The sequence below is a fragment of the Hyla sarda genome, chromosome 3 (genome assembly GCF_029499605.1).
Source record: "Hyla sarda isolate aHylSar1 chromosome 3, aHylSar1.hap1, whole genome shotgun sequence".
NCBI lineage: Eukaryota > Metazoa > Chordata > Amphibia > Anura > Hylidae > Hyla > Hyla sarda.
This window is the reverse complement of record NC_079191.1, coordinates 77,129,747-77,150,494: the sequence shown is the minus strand read 5'-3', so window position 1 is coordinate 77,150,494 and position 20,748 is coordinate 77,129,747. Positions and strand designations below refer to the sequence as shown.

General features: G+C 44.6%; 1 protein-coding gene across 1 annotated transcript; it reads left to right on the top strand.

The window, feature by feature from the left end:
* The first annotated feature begins 17,386 nt into the window (after positions 1 to 17,386).
* Positions 17,387 to 19,871, top strand: LOC130360970 (alpha-1,4-N-acetylglucosaminyltransferase-like). The gene is made up of 2 exons (XM_056563530.1): positions 17,387 to 17,731; positions 19,287 to 19,871. Exons 1-2 carry the CDS (start codon positions 17,387 to 17,389, stop codon positions 19,869 to 19,871), a joined length of 930 nt encoding a protein of 309 aa, XP_056419505.1.
* The last annotated feature ends 877 nt before the right edge of the window (positions 19,872 to 20,748 follow it).

Genomic DNA, 20,748 nt, shown 5'->3' with positions numbered 1-20,748 from the left:
TTGAAAAATTGGTACATAAAGGCATATAAGACAAGTATTAAATGCTTAACGTGAGAACAAGCAAAACCTCAAGGTAATAATTTGAACTGAATCAAGGGAAGTAGGGGGGGGGAAGGGGTGGGGGGGGAGGGGAGGACACTGGTATGCCAGAAGTAAATACTCATCTGCCCTGAAGCAACACTATATTTCCCCTAGCAGCAGGTGGAATACCAGAAGATGTGCCCTGACAGGGTCCGCCAAACATAGGAGCTAAAGTCCAGGTATGGGAGCTCAAAAGGGATTAAATGGCTATCATGAGGCTCAGTTGGATGTCGGCAGGGCGCTTCTCTGGTTACAGTAAGCCAACCACGGACCCCAAACATCCAAATATTTTTCATGTGTGCGCTTGGCTCTACTAGACAGCTCCTCAAAGTGGCACATCTGGTGGACCTTAGTCTCCCATTCTGAGATGGTTTGTTGGTTGGTGTTAAGCCATCTCAACGGAATGAGTGATTAAGCAGCCGACAGGAGACAATTTATGTTTATGGGGCTGAAAATCGTGTGTCGGCTTGTGGAGGAGTACCATGTCTAGTGAGAGAGTAAGGGAGGTTGATAGTATAGAGTTTAATTTAGATTCAAGTACAGACCAATATGATGACAAAGACGGACAGGTCCACCAAATGTGCGCATGGGTACCGACATGAGAGTTACATCTCCAGCACATCTTTGAGTCAGACAAGCCATGTATGTGTAGAAATTCCGGAGTTCTATACCATCTCGATAAGAGCTTGAAATGCATCTCCCTAAGCCTGATACACCTAGAGAAGCCTTGGGAGTGTTTCAGTATATAATCTTGTTCTTCTTGCGTTAACACCACATTGAGTTCTTGCTCCCATGAGGATAGGTAACCTGGGGCTGAAGAATAGTTGACAGGAGCACTGAATCGTTCTGCAAAAGAGAGGTTATATAAGTCTCTCCGAGGAGAGATCAAGGTGCTCTCAAAGACTTAGAGGGGTCTCAGAGGGCCTACCTTGTCCCAGAGTGCACTACAACAGTTTATAAGGTGAGACATTTGCAGAAAGTAGAGCTCTTGCTCAGGGAACAGCAGCGAGATCTCCTCAGGAGTCGGAACCTTTCCGTTTTCAAAAAGTTGTTTAATCGAGTAACCCCTCAATTTGGCCCAAAGGGAGCTGTAAGTGGGGGACTGGCGACCCAGGACCACGGGGACAAGGGAGGCAGATAGTAGAGGAGAAATCGGAGGGGATAGGTGAGGAGAAAAAGAAGACCATACAATAAAAAGACCTAGGAAGAGAAGGAGAGGGTGAGAAAAAGAATAGTTACGCTTCCTAGGTACCCAGAGGTGGTGCTCAAAATCTCCTCCACAGGCCCAGCGAGCCCAAATGAGTTCCCTGAACTGTGGAGTCATACAAGAGGAGGGGAGGGCGAATGACATGATATCCAGCGTCTAAGCTGGATTGCTTTGTACAGGTGAAGTACATCAGGTATCCCCAAGCCCCCTTCCGTAGGGGGTCTGATTAGTAAAGATCTGGCCATTCTGGGTCTCTTGTTTCTCCACAGATAGCTCGAGAATAACCTCTGTACAGCAAGAAAGAATGAAGGCGGCAATGCTATCGGTAACATGTTAAGTTTATACAGTATCTTTGGGACAACATAAGTCTGTAGGACATTCCATCGCCCGATCCATGAGATCAGCGGGTTATCATATTCTTCCAAGGTCTGCCGGATCTCTGTAAGTAAGGGTGTAAAGTTGGCAGTGTAAAGTTGCGGAAGTCCAGGGGTTAGATACTTCAGTGACGAGCGCGCCAATGGAAAGGGGGAAAGGTCCTGCAATCTAGACACCTTAGCAGTGGGTAATGTAGTGTTCAGTAGTTTCGACTTAGTAATATTGACTTTAAAGTTAGAGAGGCTTGCAAAGTCCTCAAACAATGTCACCAGACAGGGAAGACCCACCTCAGGGTCCGATAAGAGAAAAAGTAAGTCGTCTGCGAAGGCTAGGGTCTTAAGCTCCCCCTCCGGAGTCCCAAAGCCTCTGATCATCAGCATTTGTCTGATCTTTTGGAGGAGGGTCTCCATCACCAGTATGAACAGCAATGGAGACAGGGGGCAACCCTGCCTGGTGCCATTCGATATATGAAATGGTGGGGAAAGGGAGTCATTAATTTGTAAGGAGGCGTAGGGGCATGTATATAGTGAGAACAGTGCCGACACAAACTCGGTCGGAAAACCAAATTTAAGTAGTACCGCCCTCATATATGACCTAACCCTAACTAACCTAACTAACCCCATCGAAGGCCTTCTCGGCGTCAATGCTGAGAAGAACCAGTGGTAGTTTATTAGAGTGGGCATAGTGTATACATGAGAGAAGTTTGACGGTGTTGGCCCTACCCTCTCTACCGAGGACAAAACCAGACTGTTCCGGAGCGATCAAGTGAGGGAGCAGAGCTTTAATGCGCATGGACAGGAGCTTCGCCCACACTTTCAATTCAAGATTCAACAGGGATATAGGGCGATAGCTCCCACACTCTGACGGATCTTTCCCCTCTTTGGCTATAAGAGTAATGTGGGCCTCCTGAGCTTGACGTGGCAGGGGTGTGCCTTTGAGCAAAGAATTCAGGGAGTTAGTAAGGTGCGGCACTAAAATATCCAGGAATTTAGAATAATAGCGTAGGGTTAGACCATCTGGTCCCGGGCTCTTTCCAGGGGGGAATGATTTAATGACCCTCCCAACCTCCTCCTCTGTGATTGGTGACAGCAGGTTAGAGGCCTTGGACCCATCCAGGGAGGGGAGCTGGAGGCCATCTAGGAAGGCTCCTTGGGCGGCAGCTAGAGAGGGTGCAGGGGTATTCTCCACCTGCAAGGGTAGGTTATAGAGGTCAGAATAGAACTTCTGAAAGGCTGAGGCTATGTGAGGAGTATCCGTATGTAGTGTGCCTTTTTTTTATCTTTTATCTGATGTATATGCTGCTGTTTGGTTCTCCTCTTCTTCAGTAAGGACGATATCAGCCTCCCCCCCCCCCCCCCCCCCTTGGCGCCATGCGCATACAACTTGTGCTTATGATGCAGATAGGCTTTGGAGCATTGGTTGTGTAAATGTGTGAGTAGCTGTTCCCGCAACGCTTTAAGCTCAGAGAGAGTGGCTTCCACTTGTGACCGTTTATGAAGTCTCTCAAGGTCAGATATAGAGTTCAGCAACCGGTCAGTCTTCAACCTGTACTCTCTCTTAAGTATAGAGCCCCATGAAATGAGGATGCCCCAAATATAGGCCTTGTGTGTTTCCCAAATGAGAGGTGGAGCGGAGTAAGGAGTACAATTAGTGTCAAAGTATAACTTAAGGTGCTCTGTAAGGTCCGTCAAGGCCTTTGGATTCTCAAGAATTCTCTCATTCAATCGCCAGGTAGGTTTAAAGGGGGGAAGAGAGGAGAGAGAAAGGGAGAGGGAGATGGGGGCATGGTCCGAGACCGCTATCACCCCAATATCAGCTCTACTTACTGTTGGGAGCAGAGAAGTGTGAATCAGAAGGTGATCAATCCTCTGGTACGAGCCATGTGAGGATGAGTAGTATGGATAGTCTCTGATGGAAGGGTTCCGGAGTCTCCAGGGGTCTACGAGAGACAGGTCAAAAAGTTTAGAGCGAAGTCTGACTAACAGTTTCTGTGAAATATTAGGGGAGACGGACGTGGAGTCCAGGCAAGGGTTCAAAGCTACGTTCATATCTGTTCCCAAAATAATGGGACCTTCCGAGAAGGCTTTCAGGGCAGAGAGCGTGTCAATGAGCCATGGCACCTGGGCGTGATTCGGGGCATAGATGTTAGCTAATATGTAAATGGCATTGAAAAGGCGCATTCTAAGAAACAAAGCCCTTCCCTCTGGGTCAGTATACTGGCTCAAGACCTCTACTGGCAGGGAAGAGTGTATGGCTATAGAAACCCCTTTCGACGCCGAGGAGCTGTTGCAGGAGTGAAACCACTTGGAGAAATATTTGACAGGCATAGCAGGTATCTTATCACATTTAAAATGCGTTTCCTGGAGAAAGGCAATGGTGGCTTTGAGACGTTTAAGGTGATCTACCACATGGTGCCTCTTCTCCGGGGTATTAAGACCCCTATCGTTGTAAGACACAAAATTAACATCTAGCATATTGAAAGTATCTCAAGAAAACCGGTGGGGAGAGAGCAGGGGGGGAAAGGGAAAGGAAAGTAGAGAGGGAAGAGGGTAGAGTAAGAGGCGTGAGCTGGAGAAACAGAAATGACAAAGCAAGAGTTAGGAAAGAAGGGTATAGGGTAGTGAGGGAAGGAAGGGAAGTTGAGTCAAAGAATATAGGGTAACTCTAAAGGCAAGCAAGTGGGGGAGGGGGGTTTCAAAGAACAAATCCTAGTCTGAGTGTCATAGAGGATCACACCCTAGTGGTGTGGTCTAACATTGATAAGAAAGTGCAGAAAGCGCATAAAGCGCATATAACGGCAAACAGCAACCTTAAACATAGCCAGGCAGGTTGACCTGCCTGGGATAACCCAGAACAGATATGGCAGAGTATGAGAGACAGCCACGCACATCACCTATTTCGAACCAACCATGGAGGGGCTTCTCTGGAGGATGGGAAAGGGGATGAGAGATTGGAAGGAAGGTAGGGGGGGGGGGTAAAGAAAGTAGGAGGTACAAACAGATCACCGAGAGTAGCGGGAAAAAGAGACCTGGGAGGAAAAGGGGGAAGTAAGGGGAAAACGAGAGTGGAGGAGAGGGGGGGGGGTAGAATGGCAGAGAGAGAAAAGGAGAGAGAAGAGATGCTGAGAAGAGGTGATGAGAGGGGGGAAAGAGTATGGGAAGGGAGTGACGAAGGGTGAGGAGGGGGGGAAATGGAAGGGAGGAAGTAAAGAAGAGGGAAAGGGTAAAGTGAGAAAGAAGGGAGTGGGAGGGGAAGAAGACGAAGGAGCAGTCATAAAAAAAAATAAAAAAAAGGTAGGTGGTAGGTGAGGCTCAAGGTAGGAAGGAAGAGGGAACTGAAGAAGGTGGAGAGCCAAGTAGAAAGAGACACAGGTGGAGACCAAGTGAAGGAACCCCACTGCAGGGGGGAGGGGAAGGGAAGGGAAGGGAGGGGGTTGTGGGCCAAGAGTGTAAAGCAAAGCATTTTCAAGCATAACAACATTTGGCAACTAATTCAGGCAAATCATGTGTAAGGCATCGGGCATTAGGTTAACCCCTCGACAACATTCGCATGCGTAACCACAGGGACTAAAATGAAAGGACCTCAGGAGGGAGAGCTGATATACATATCCCCAAGACTCAGGGGAGTGCTGTAAAAAATAGGCTGCAAACCCTGAGTCCCCTGGGGGGGGGTGCGGAGAATTCCAGAGGCAGTTCAGTAGTCCATGACTTAGTCCACAGATGCGAGGGGAGGAAGGGATATGGTGGTGGGGGAAGGAACGGTGAAGGTCAGGGTGGATGTACGGGAGGAGGGGGGGGGAACTGGGGACAGTGGATGCTTGCATTAGTCCCAAAGTCTTAAGGTAACCCAGGTGAGGGATGGGGATCTCGGTATAGATCTTGTTGCCTCGGAACTAAAGGGGCGGGGGGAGTGGGGTAGGAAGGGAGCATGGGGCAGACAACGAGTCCTGGGAAGGAGGCACGGTGACTATGGTCGGTCTTCAAGTGTCTGAAACATTTTCAGTGGTTATCTAGGCCAGGCGACACCGCCTGGGGTTCCGACAGGGCACTGAAGGCCTGCATCCATGACAAAGTACTCACAAGACCTGAGAGAGATCAGCGTGGAGTCGGGCCTTCCTTAACTGGGGTTCTCCGAGTCTTGACCGCCTTGGTGCAGGAGACAATCGTCCAGTCCTCCGGCTTAGGCAGCGGTGGAAGCGGGGCCAGGTCGGAGACAGTGAGGCGCGAACGAACTTCCACAGGTGAGATGTCCAAGGCCTGCCAGGCTCTCTTGAGATCTGCCGGCGTACGAATGGTGATTCTCTGGCCTCCGCAGTTTACCAACAGACCAAACGGGAACAGCCAGGCGTATTGCAGGTTTTTCTCTCTTAATTTCTCCAGAAGCGGTCTCATCAGGCGCCTTTTCGCAAGGGTGGAGGGAGCAATATCTTGGTAGAGGGCGATTTCTGCCCCATCGTAGCTGATGGGTCTCTTCTCCCTGGCTGCTTGTCATATGGCTACAGTGTCTACAAACGATAGCAGTCCACAGACGACATCAGGAGGAGGTTCATTTGGCTTTGGTTTCGGTCTGAGGGCCCTATGAATCCGCTCAATGACCGCTTTCTTGGCACGATCAGGACCCAGCAGACCCGAGAAAATCTCCGAGGCTATGCTAGGTAGCGCATCGGTAGCCCAGGATTCCGGCAGACCCTTGGACCTGACGTTTTTGCGCCGACTTCGGTTCTCCTGGTCCTCCAGTTGTGTGTAGACCGAGTTCAGGTGGGCCTCCACGAGATCCGCCCGTTCTGCTGCTGCCGGCGAGTGGGCCGTCAGGGCTGCACACACAATTTCCAACGCCTGTCCTGTATACGATAGCCTGCACCACCGATTTGATTTCCGCTAGCTCGGACAGCACTGGCTTCGGAGCTTGGGCCAGCGCTTTCTTCATAAAGATCTTTAGGAAGTGCGGCGTGAGGGTAGCCGCTGGGCCTTCCTCGCCTCCGCTGTCAATAGCCTCCTCGTCTTCAGAGGCTTCCCCGGCGCTATCTTGGCCTGCCTGGCGGGAGAGATGCCGCCCTTCGTCTTAAAGAATTTGGACATCTCCGCTTGATTCCCGCTAGGTCTGGGTGACTTTCCCGTTTCCCCGTGCAGCTGCTTGCCATATTTAACCATTTTTGGCATGAGAAGAGGTGATTAAGGGCGTTAATCCTCTAGTTAGACTGGAGAGCTGCAGGCTCACGTGTCCATCTCTGTCCGCGGCTAGGCTCCGTCCCCCACGATCCACTACGTTTAAAACAGTATTTGTCTACAACATCAGATGGTGTGTACTTTTGGCTGACCTTTCACAGTCACTAGGCCCTTAAGACTTTAACAGGAACAAAATAGTACACCACCTAGATGTACGTACGCAGTATGCACTTATGAGGGGAGTACAATACGCTCCGCTACGCTTAAAACCGTTTTTGTCTACAACACCAGCAGGTGTGTACTTTTGGCTGGCCTTTCACGGTAACTTGACCCTTAGGACTATAACAGGAACAAAATGGCACACCACATAGATGAACTTACGTGGTATGCACTTATAAGCGGAGTACAATATGCCCCACTACGCTTAAAACAATATTTGTCTACAACACCAGCAGGTGTGTATTTTCGGCTGGCCTTTCACAGTAACTAGGCCTTTAGGACTTTAACAGGAACAAAATGGTACACCACATAAATGTATGTACGTGGTATGCACTTATGAGGGGAGTACAATACGCTCCACTACACTTAAAACAGTATTTGTCTACAACAGCAGCAGGTGTGTACTTTTGGCCGGCCTTTCACAGTAACTAGACCCTTAAGACTTTAACAGGAGCAAAATGGTACACCACATAGATGTATGTAGGTGGTATGCACTTATGAGAGAAGTACAATACGCTCCACTATGCTTAAAACAGTATTTGTCTACAACAGTAGCAGGTGTGTACTTTGGCTGACCTTTCACAGTAACTAGGCCCTTAAGGCTTTAACAGAAACAAAATGGCACACCACATAGATGTACGTACATAGTATGCACTTATGAGGGTAGTACAATACGCTCCACTACACTTAAAACAGTATTTGTCTACAACAGCAGCAGGTGCATACTTTGGCTGGCCTTTCACAGTAACTAGGCCCTTAAGACTTTAAGACTTTAATGGCACACCACCTATGTACGCAGAGTTTACACTTAATAGGGGACAATACGCTCTGCCTAGCAACCTATATTAGGCAGGCACTAATAGCAGGTGATTATGACTATTAGCTTTTCATTTGTTGTACCACACCAGTGCTGCAGCACACAGTCGCTGTGTACTACACCCAAAATTGCGCTTTCTCTCTCAGTCTCTCTTCCCTTCCCTTCCCTATGAGAGTGGGATTTGTGCTTGAGGTGAATCACTGCTGTAAAAATGCTTTTCTGTGCAACACACACTACTCTCTGTCCCTCCCTCTCTCTGTGCAATAGAACGCTGAGGTGACTGGCTGACTATTATATAGGGCTGTGACATGGGGTGGCTGTCTGCTGATAGGCTGCATGCTGCATGTGATTCAGGGTCATCCCGCCTACCCGTGTTCCCGCCTTGCCAGTGTTCCTTGCGCCATGTCCTGACATGTGGAGCCGCCATCTTAGATGCCATGGAGCCTGGACCACACGTGAGATCGAATCGTAGGGTATTCCGATTCGTTGCAAAGTGAATTTTTCCTGAAATTAGTAACGAATTCAGATTTGTCAGATTCGATTCACTCATCCCTACTGTTTCATTAGTGCTGAAGTGTGTTTGACTGTATGGAACTGGGTATCTGTGAATTAAGTTATGAGATTGTTGATATGTTTGTGTAATATTGTATGATGTGTGTTGGGGACATTGTTGTTGGACACGTTGAGAGTGGTAGTGAGAGTAGTAGTGGGTGGTGATGACAATTGTGTGTATGTTTGTACTTTGAATATTAGTGATTTGCTGGGATGGCATATTGTGGATATTTTCTTTGTGTGCATTAAAAAGGGTGAGTCTGAGCTAGTTGCTACTGTAGATTGAAAGGGGTACTCCACTGGAAAACATTTTTTTTTTTAAATCAACTGGTGCCAGAAAGTTAAACATATTTGCAAATTACTTCCATTTAAAAATCATAATCCTTCCAGTGCTTATCAGCTGCTGCATGATCCACGGGAAGTTTTCTTTTTGAATTTTCTTTCTGTCTGACCACAGTGCTCTCTGCTGACACCTCTGTCCATTTTAGGAACTGTCCAGAGTAGGAACAAATCCCCATAGAAAACCTCTCCTCTTCTGGACAGTTCCTGGCATGGAGGTGTCAGCAGAAAGCACTGTGGTCAGACAGAAAGGAAATTCAAAAAAATAAAAACTTCCTGTGGAGCATACAGCAACTGATAAGTACTGGACTTTTTACTTTTTACATAGACTTAATTTACAAATATGTTTAATTTTCTGGCACCAGTTGATTTAAAAAAATTTTTTACAGTGGAGTACCCCTTTAAAACAGGTGGATTATATGCTTTCTGAATAGAAGATTTATTGAAGTTTATGTTTTGCGTTTTTAAAATAGTCTCTTTTGAATTTCTTTTTTATGATTCCTCTTTCAATTTTGTCTATTTGTTTGCAGAAACTCTTTTGGTATTTTTGAATTTTTTATGTTTGGCGAACTTTTCCACCTATATTTTTATTTTTCTTATATGGGTTTCTATTTCTTCTAACAAATATTTACATCTTGCAATTAATTTGATTGTAGCAACTGATTGTATGTGAAAAGATTGTGCCCATTCTTTAGCAAATTATCTAAAAAAATATGCAAATTATCTAAATATTTCTTAGAGATTTGTCTGTTGTTCTTTTTTTTTTTTTTTTTTTTTTGGGGGGGGGGGATTTGTTTGGTAGAGGGTGTCTCTCCTATTTCCTCTGCATTAAATGTGAATACATCTTATTTATACATACATTTAGATAAATTGACCCCAGTGCTTGGTGTTATGTACAACGGTGGTTGCCTTTATAGGACAACTACTTTAAATTGTGATGTCTGTCTATCTCATATCTATCTATTTATCTATCTATCTCATATCCATCTCATATCTATCTATCTATCTATCTATCTATCTAGCAACAGGAGAATACAGCAGCACACTGCTAGCACAAAGATATAGATGAAACATGAGTATATAGATAAAACATGAGTATATAGATAGAACATGAAAAGCTATACAGCTGTAATGCAATAAATGAAGATATGAAACTATGAAATTATGAGGTACTTAGCTTGCAAATTTGGCGCCAAATAGCGTGGACCGTCCCACCACGGTAAGGTGACCTCATTCTGGGACGGACCCTACACTGTGAATATGCCTCTGTGTGAACAGTACAGCAGGCATGCAAGGTCTGAAACATCCAAGGCACCTTATATACACCTAATAGAGGTGGGTGGGGTGCAGGAGCCAACATGGAGGTAGCGACTCCCCCGTATGTGTAATACAACCAAAGAATAAATTGGCCAGCACTATTGATCCAAACTATTGTAAAAAATTGTAGTGCTGGCCAATTTATTCTTTGGTTGTATTACACATACGGGGGAGTGGCTACCTCCACGTTGGCTCCTGCACCCCACCCACCTCTATATCGTCAAAATTTGCCGCTGCCACCGCTAATCTCCCAATCCCCGCCGCCTATCTCTCCTCCGCAGCCGGCGCTCATCTCTCCCCCGCTGCTGCCACTCACTGCTGCCACTCATCTCTCCCCCGCCGTCGCAACTCATCTCTTCCCCGGCGCTGCCGCTTATCTCTCCCTGCCGCGGCTCATGAGCGGCAGCAAGGAGAGATGAGCGGCGGCGGGGGGCATATGAGCGGCCGCAGCGGGGGAGAGAGGAGCGGAGGCAGCGGGGGAGAGAGCGTCGACAGCGGGGGACAGATGAGCGGCGACGGCGGGGGACAGATGAGCGGCCGGGGCAGCGGAGCTGGCAGGCTCCCAGAACTATGAAACTACATTGTAATTTCATATTTCCCGGCCTAGGCTGTGATTGGCTGGTAGTTCCCGGCTCCACTCCTCGGCCACCCGCCCGCAACTACCACCAGCACCTTAACCTTTCAGTGAGGACATACTGGGAGTTGTAGTTGCAACGGCTGGTAGCAGGGCTGCCATCAAAAATTTCGGGGCCCCTCACAGCTCAAAGCCTGCCTCCCCCCATCGTGGCCTGCCCCCAATTTTTTTTTATTTTCAAATTATATATTTCTAATTAGATTAGAACAGAGTGCGGTGCTGTATAACACTGTGCTATTAAAGGAGTTGTCTGGTAAAAATAACTTATCCCCTATCCAAAGATAGGGTATAAGTTATAGATCGCGGGGGGTCTGAGCATTGGGTCCCCAGCTATCTACTGCACTGTGTCCCGGTAGTTGGCTGGAAGGGGGGCATGCTGTACCCCGCACGGAGCACCAGCCGACACACCCCTCCACGTACCCCATAGAGATACATGGAGGGGGTGTTCTGGCCGCAGCTTCCTGCAGGGTACAGACATAAGCTTTCAGCAAACTGCCTGGGCCCCATGCAGGAGATCACAGCGCTTGGACCCCCCTGCGATCTATAACTTATCCCCTATCCCTGGATAGGGGATAAGTTATTTTTCACCAGACTACTCCTTTAACAGAGGGGCCTTCCCAAACTATATGGAAGCAACTATTAACAGAGGGGCCTACCCAAACTATATAGGGGGCTCCATATAGTTTGGGTAGGCCCCTCTGTTAATAGTTTCCCCCATAGTTGTGGTAGGCCCCTCTGTTAATAGTTGCCCCCATAGTTGTGGTAGGCCTGGGCCCCTCTCAGAGAGACCTACAACTATATGGGGGGGAAAACTACAAGCAAAGAGGGGCCTACAACAACAATATGGGCCGGGGCACAACTTGCCACTATATAGTTGTTGTACGCCCCTTTCTGCTGCTAATTTTTACCCCAAGGTTGTATCAATGCATAGCGGCTGTGCACAGTGGTGTAGCTAGAAACCACAGGTCCCCGATGCCAAAAATTTACCTCAGGGCTCACTAAACGCAAGTTCACCTACCCTGCCGGGGATCGGTGCAACAGCGTGAGGCAGGGGAGGCTGCTGCTGCTCCTGCCACTGCAGGGGGAGGATCGCTTCTGCTTCTGCTGGAGATCGTGCGGGAACGTAGGCAGGGACAAGTCAGGTGATTGGAGTAGACGTGCATGCCTGCATGGGGCATGTCTACTCCCATCAGCCCCTGGCCTGTCCGGCCCTGCTGTGATTCTTAAGGGGCCCACACCCTAGAAAGAGGTAATGTAAAAGAAATGTGCTGGCAGCGACTGGCCCGGGCCCTAGGGCTGTGCCTGGCCTGCTGCAGTAGCATGTGGGAGAGTGGCAGGGGGGCTGCGGGCACCCAGCGGTCAGTGAGTGACAGTCGCATTCACTCACTGACAACCAAAAAAAAAAAAAGGTCCAGGGACGTCCAGGCCCCCTCAAGCTCCGGGCCCCATACAGGTGTATGGGTTGTATCCCCCTCTGATGGCGGCCCTGGCTGGTAGTTTCGGGAGCGGGTGGCCGAGGAGTGGAGCCTGCCGGCTCCCAAGGATATGAAACTACACTGTAGTTTTATATTTCCTGGCCTGAGCTGTGATTGGCCTAGATCGACCAGCCAATCACAGCCCAGGCTAGGAAATATGAAATTACAGTGTAGCTTCATATATCTGGGAGATGGCCGGCTCTGCTCCCCATCCACCCTCCCTCCCGCAACTACCAGCCATGCAACTACAACTTCCAGCATGTCCTCACTGAAAGGGCATGCTGGGAGTTGTAGTCCTGTAACAGCTCAAGTAGCCGGCGGGTGGGAATTGTGGAGAGCGGAGGGGGACCTGACCGGAGGGGGTGGAGAGCAGCGGGGGACATGAGCGGAGGGGAGGGGGGAGAGCTGCGGAGGACATGAGCGGGGGGGGAGACGGGACATGATCGGAGGGGGCATGAGTGGGACGAGGGGGTTGGGGGACCAGGGCAGTGAAGCCGGCCGGCACCCAGAAATACTAAACTACACTGTAACTTCATATTTCCCAGGCTGTGCCGTGATTGGCCAAGTCCAACTGGCCAATCACGGCACCGCCCAGGGAAATATTAAATTACAGAGTAGTTTCGTATTCCTGGGAGCCGGCCGGCTCCGCAACCCAGCCACCCGCCCGCAACTTCCACCGGCCCGCTAGCCATTGCGACTACAATTCCCAGCATGTCCTCACTGTTAGGGCATGCTGGGAGTTGTAGTCTTGCAACAGTTAGTGGGTGGGTTGTAGGTGCGGGCGGGTGGCCAGTGGGCGGCTGGTGCCTCCAGCTGTTGCTAAACTACAACTCCCATGATGGGAGTAGTAGTAAAAGAACAGGGTGCCTCAAGCTGTTGCTAAACTACAACTCCCATGACAGGAGTTGTAGTTTAGGAACGGGGTGCCTCCAGCTGTTGCTATACTACAACTCCCATGATGGGAGTTGTAGTTTAGGAAAGGGATGCCTCCAGCTGTTGCTCAACTACAACTTCCATAACGGAAGTTGTAGTTTAGAAACAGCGAGACTCCAGCTGTTGCTAAATTACAAGTTATATCTTTCCTAGACAGGCAAAGGCTGTCTGGATATGATGGGAGTTGTGGCTTAGCAACAGCTGGAGGCTCCCTGTTTGGAAACACTGGTTTATGGGTGTTTTCCCTAAGGGGGGGCTCCATAAATGTACTAACCAATTTCCCATGTTTTTTCTTCTCATTTCAGATCCATGTATGCAGAGGACTCCTTCAGAATCAGTGGACTATGACGATGACCAGCATTTTTTTTGGTTGTTTAAAATTAATAAAATGGTTAACGATGGCTTGTGGGGCAGTGTTTTTGGAATAAAAGTTTTTTTTAATTGTTTTTTATTTATTTATTTACTTTAAAAGCTTAGTAGTGGAAGCTGTCTTAGTAGTGGAAGTCCTTTACTAAGCCATGCTTAGCGTTACCCACAAAAACAACTAGTGCTAACCCCCAATTATTACCCCGGTACCCACCACCACAAGGGTGCCGGGAAGAGCTGGTACCAACAGGCCGGGAGCATCAAAAATGGTGCTCCTGGGCCTAGGTGGTAACAGGCTGGCGTCATTTAGGCTGGGGAGGGCCAGTAACAATGGTCCTCGCCCACCCTGGTAACGTCAGGCTGTTGCTGCTAGGTTGGTATTTGGCTGAGAATAAAAATAGGGGGAACCCTCTGCATTTTTTTCTTTTATTATTATTTATGCTAAATATGTGTGCCATATGTGTGCCAGCCTGTTACCACCTAGGCCCAGAAATGCCATGTTTGATGCTTTGGGCCTGTTGCTACCATTTTTTCCCAGGGTAGTAATTGGGGGTTAGGGCTAGCTGTTTTTGGGGCTAACACTAAGCCCCGGCTTAGTAATGGATTTCCTCTATAAAACAGCTTGCACTACTAATCCTGGACAGAAAAGGAAAAAAAACACAACACTTTTTAAACATTTTCATTACAAAAAAACACTCCTCCCACAAGCCCTCGTCTTTGTTAACCATTTTATTAATAAAATAATTAAAAAAATGCTGGTCATAGACATAGTCTACCGAATCCGAAGAAGTCCTCTGCATACACGGATCTGAAATTATAAGAAGAAAAAAAACACGGAAAATTGGTTAGTACATTTATGGTGCCCTCCCTTAGAGAAAACGTCCATAAACCAGCATTTCCAAACAGGAGCCTCCAGATGTTGCTAAACTACAACCCCCATCATTTCCAGACAGCCTTTAGCTGTCTGGGAAAGATATAAGTTGTAATTTAGCAACAGCTGTTTCTAAACTACAACCGTGATGAAAAAAGGAGCCCTCACACATCCCCTTATACAGAAAAATAAAAAAGTTAGAGGGATCAGAAGAGGACAATTTTAAACGTGCTAATTTTCATATAAATAGTTATATACAGTTATAGTCGTAAATGTGTGCACCCCTGAAATTTTTCAAGAAAATGAAGTGCTTCTCACAGAAAAGGATTGCAGTAACATATGTTTTGCTATACACATGTTGATTCCCTTTGTGATTATTGGAACTAAACCAAAAAAAGTGAGGGAAAAAAGCAAATAGGACATAATGTCCCACCAAACTCCAAAAATGGGCTGGACAAAATTATTGCCACCCTTAACTGAATATTTGGTTGCACACCCTTTGGGAAAAATAACTGAAATCAGTCGCTTCCTATAACCATCAATAAGCTCCTTATACCTCTCAGCCGGAATTTTGGACCACTCTTCTTTTTCAGACTGCTCCGGGTCTCTCTTATTGGAAGGGCGCTTTTTCCCAACAGCAATTTTAAAATATCACGACAGTTGTTCAATGGGATTTAGATCTGGCCTCATTGTTGGCCACGTACTGTAGGTACTGTGTTCTTTTCTTTGTAGGCCTCATTCCATTTTCGGTAAACAGTAGAATGATGTGCTTTACCAAAAAGCTCTATCTTGGTCTCATCTGTCCACAAGATGTTTTCCCAGAAGGATTTTGGCTTACTCAAGTTCATTTTGCCAAAATGTAGTTTTTTTTATGTCTCTGTGTCAGCAGTGGGGTCCTCCTGGGCCTCCCGCCATGGCATTTCATTTCATTTAAATGTCGATGGATAGTTGATGAAGTATTTCTCACGAAAAAGGAATGCAGTAATACATGTTTTGCTATACACATGTTTATTTTCTTTGTGTGTATTGGAACTAAACCAAAAATGGGAGGAAAAAAAGCTAATTGGACATAATGTCACACCAAACTCCAAAAATTGTCACCCTTTCAAAATTGTGGAAAAATAAGATTGTTCCAAGCATCTGATGCTCTTTTAAACTCACGTGGGGCAAGTTACAGGTGTGGGCAATATAAAAATCACACCTGAAAGCAGATAACAAGGTGATAAGTTCACTTAGTCTTTGCATTGTATGTCTGTGTGTGCCACACTAAGCATGGACAACAGAAAGGGAAGAAGAGAACTGTCTGAGGACTTGAGAACCAAAATTGGGGAAAAATATCAGCAATCTCAAGGTTACAACTCCATCTCCAGAGACGTAGATTTGCCTTTGTCCACAGTGCGCAACATTATCAAGAAGTTTGCAACCCATGCCACTGTAGTTAATCTCCCTGGGCATGGATGGAAGAGAAAAATTGATGAAATGTGTCAACACAGGATAGTCCGGATGGTGGATAAGCAGCCTCAAACATGTTCCAAAGATATTCAAGCTGTCCTGCAGGCTCAGGGAGCATCAGTGTTAGCGCGAACTATATCCGTCGCCATTTCAATTAAAGGAAAAGCTATGGCAGGAGACCCAGGAGGACCCCACTGCTGACACAGAGACATAAAAAGGCAAGACTACATTTCGCCAAAATAAACTTGAGTAAGCCAAAATCCTTCTGGGAAAATGTCTTGTGGACAGATAGAAATACTTAATTTTCTAGAAACATTTCTGGGGTGCCAACATTTACGGCCAAGACTGTATATATATATATATATATATATATATATATATATATATATATATATAAATATATATACATATATATATATATATATATATATATATATATATTAGTAAAACAAAATCAAACCTATATAAGACCCCTTTTCACACTGTCGCAAACATCCGTCAGCCACTTTATTTTTTGCCTTAACAGACGTTATATTTGACGGGGCACAATGGGAAACAATGGGTCCCGACAGATGCCATTCACTATTATGGGGTCTGTAGGGCGCCGTTGTTTTTTGACAGGAGTAACAGGGAAAAAAACGCTGCATGATGTATTTTTCCTCCTGCTATTCTCCCCGGGTTCCCCCATTGATGTCACACTGTTGTGTCACAACGGCAGTGTGAAAAGAATCCTACAGATTACATAGAATGTGTCATTTTAACCGAAAAGTGCACTGGGTAGAAATGGAAGGTTCTAAAAGCCATAAAATGGAGTGTTTTTTCCCCCCATTTTTGTCCAACAAATAATTTTTTGTTTTGCTTCATCATAGATCTTGTAGTGAAATTATTGATGTCACAACAAATAAAAATTGGTAGTGCAAAAATCAAGGCCTTATATGTAAAGTGTAAAATTGAAAGTGTTATGATTTTAAGAAGGTGAATAGTTAAAAAAACAACATTTCTAAAATAAAAAAAACCCTGTGTCTTAAAGGGGCTTAAGATATATATATATATATATATATATATATATATATATATATATATCACATTTTTTTCATAGAGGAGAGGGGGTGGGGTTAAAAAGTTGTGTTCTGGAGTCATTTATTGGTTTTTGCTTATGTGTGCTAAAAAAAAATGGTATTCAAAAGTGATTTATTGGTTTTTGCTTATATAAGCCAAATTTATCAACCCCCTGTATAATACATAAGTCACACATAAGCAAAACCAAAAGCAAGAAAAAAAATGCTTACAGAACTTGCTTACCAAAGCAATGATGATAAATTTCCTGAATATATTTATTTCCTATATTTTTTATGTATTTTATTGTAGTATGCTTCATTTAAATTATTATATTTTGTTTTGCAGTCTGACAACCATATACTGCAGTAATGTTAAAACCCCTGAAGAAATTAGCCTTCTTTCTTCTATGGATAACCATTGGGTTCTTTTGTGCAAGATACAACAGACAACATATAATTTCCTATGTGCATTCTATCTCAAAAGAAAATATATTAAATAAATTTACCTCATTTATGCTGAGTCCCATGCAGGACGCATATAGCAATAGAACAAATAGCACAGAAGTAAAGAGTGTTACAGTGAACATTACTCCATCTGAAGTATTAAAAAAAGGTGATGGGATTATATTTTTGGAAACTTCAGATAGACTACAGCCCCCTCCACTAGTTTTATGTGCCCTTGAGTCCGCAGCTCGTGTGTATAAAGACAGACCAGTGGCCTTCTTCATGAAAGGGTTAAATGATACCAACATTGAAAAAATGGTGAAGAAACATTTCTCAGTGCTCTCAACTCTGAAAAACATATACTTCTTCCCTTTGAGATTTGAGGAAGTGTTTACTGGCACACCACTTCACTCATGGTACATAAAGGTAAAGTTCAGCCAAATAAAATCTTCAATTGTAATGATATAGCAAATTTGAATTGGGCTCCAATTGTTGTACTTTGTTAATCTACCTCCAAATGAAGGCAAAACAAAAAGATAAAACAGTCACGTGTAGTCCAAAATGTTACCAATAAAAACATAAAGTTTCCCCCCCAAAAATTTTTTTAGGTCTTGTAGTGTGTTCTGTACAAATATTAGGTATTGTAATTGCATTGATCCTCCACAGAATAAAGTTATAATGTTATTTTTACCATATGGTGAATGGCATAAATTAAATCTTGCCCCCCCAAATAAATAAAATTAAATTAAAAAAATATTGATAAAGTATGTATGAACTCCAAAATGGTGTCAATAAAAAAAACAAACTTGTTCCACAAAAACAAACCATCATATGGTTATAGTGATGAAAACATAAGCCAGTTAAGGCACTTCAAAGGTAACATTGGAAAACCAAACATACAATAAAAGCTTGGGCATTAATGCCAAGATAACACAGGGCATACAGGTATGCCCTTGCCCTCTGGTACTTAACGCACCAGGGAGTATATGTATGCCCGGATAGTTAAGTGCCTATGAAATCAGCGCAGATGCTGCACTTGCTTCATAGGCGGTAAGGCTAATAACAGTAGCTGGTACCTCACTGTTAATGTCCAGATGCCTCTCCCATGTTGTCTACCATTGCGTTGTTTGTCTTTGGAAGCACATTAAAGCACGGATTTTAAGCACTTGAAAGGTAAGTGCATTCAATCTTTTTTTCTACTATGGACTATATGTATCAGTGGAGCGATGATTTCACTGTTCAAAGTTTGACTTTTTTTTCTAAAGTAGAATAGCAAAATAGTAGTAGTGATAGTAGTAAAATATATCAATTGGGTAAAGTCTTAATTGAATTGACCTTCAAAGTAAAGAGAACTTTTCATTTTTCCCAAAAAGTACACTATGTAAAAACAAAATCCCCCCAAGAGTTATGGAGTTAAGCACAGCATGGAAAAGGGTTAAAAAAAGAGATAAATATTTAACAGTAGTCATAAAAAGTCAATAGTTTATATAGTTTATGTAGATGACAAGCCAATGTCATAAGTAGGGCATTCTTACTGGAGGAACACCCAGCCCCTATGTACTCTAATATTTTAGAAATTTAAACTTGTATGTAAAAGCATTGTACAGAATAGACATAATAAACAAGATTATGTATGTAACCCTTTGTGTGCATTTATGGATGACCAAAGTGCTTTTGTTCCTTGTGAAGTAATATCATATGTGAAGTTAAAATAACATAGCAGATTGTGTTATCTAAAGGGGTTGTTAAGTTATGTAAAACGCATCGCCCATTCACGGAATAGATGATTGGCGGGGTGGGCCGCCATTGCCAGTTTGTCTCAGAAGGTGGGAACTGGAGCATTTTAAGATAAGAGACGGGCCCCGTTCTGGAGATCATGGGGGTCTGACCACTGGCATAGGGGATACGTTTTACTTAATCAGACAACCCCTCTAAAAATAATGTCATGTTGACAGTTAAATGTTCTTTATTTTACTTTCAGCTTGATGTACAAAAGCAGAATTTCTGGTTGCATGTCAGTGCTGACGGCTGTAGATTGGCTCTTATCTGGACTTATGGTGGCATATATATGGATACGGACTTCATCACAATGCGACCCATTCCTATTCAGAACTTCCTGTCTTCAGAACATCCTCAACAGTCTAGCAATGGTATTTTTGGCTTCTCTTCTCATCATAATTTCACCCAGGAGTGTTTGGAGGACTTTGTTCAGAAGTATGACAGCAGTTTATGGGGACAGCAAGGACCGCGTCTCTTTACCCGTATTTTAAAGACATTCTGTGATATTCCTGTATTTAATGGTACTGATGATGTGACGTGTGCAAATATTACTCTCTTCAATCCCCAGCGCTTTTACCCTATCAGTTATCCAGCGTGGAGACAATATTACCAGGTTTGGGACAAATTGACAACTTTCAGTGACTCCTATGGTTTGCATCTCTGGAACTACATGAACTCAGAAAAGTTAACTATGGTACCTGGCAGTAACACTTTAGCAGAACATCTATATAAAGAGTACTGTCCTTCCATATATGCTGCAATACTTAATGCAACCAACAAACACTAAAAATTACCCTCTCCCAATTCATCACTTTATCCAATGAAAAAAGTGCACCTGTTATTTAAAAAAAAAAAAAAACTTTGACATGTCCAAGAGACATGTAAAAAGTTTAGATCAGTCGGGGTCTTAGTGTTCAGACATCAACTGATTGCTACAAGGGGGAGAGAAGTGATAGAGACAATCCCATTACATTGTAAGTTTGTCTATAGGGAATCTGACACAGCGTCGGGGAGAATGCACTTAGTACACTCTTCTCCTGGCTCCTTCTGATGATTGGTCAAGGTCTAAACACTCAGATCGCAACTGATCATTTTGACATGTCTCTTCAACAAGTCATAATGTTTTTTGTTTTTTTTAAAGTGTAAGTGCCCATGTAATCTACTTTTCACGAAGATTCAATCAATCCAGGTAATTACTCCTATAACTATTATGTCCTATAACTATTATGTCAGACCCTATAGGAATTCAAACGTAAAGCTAGACTAACACCGCATGAACTAGCTAAGTCCATCAGCCATAAAAATATTTAATGAGCCAAAAAACAACATGAGCATTACTAACCTTCTTGACCCTTCACCACTGCTGTTTTGCTGCTCACCGGGTCCGAACTAAATAACATGACTAATCAGCCAATCACTGGCTGCATTGGTGACCCACCTCATTCACAAATTGTCTGAGCCTGCAGGGTTTCGTTTTTAATGCAGTGCACTTTATGCTCATTTTGTGGGTCAGTACTATTAGAACTATACATTTACATAATTTTTGTAATATTTCACTATTTTTCAAAAAAGTCTAACATTTTTCTGTCTGTGGGGCTATTCGAGGAATCATATTTTGTGCCATAATCAAGTCAAGACACAATGTAGTTTTTATTAGTGCAATT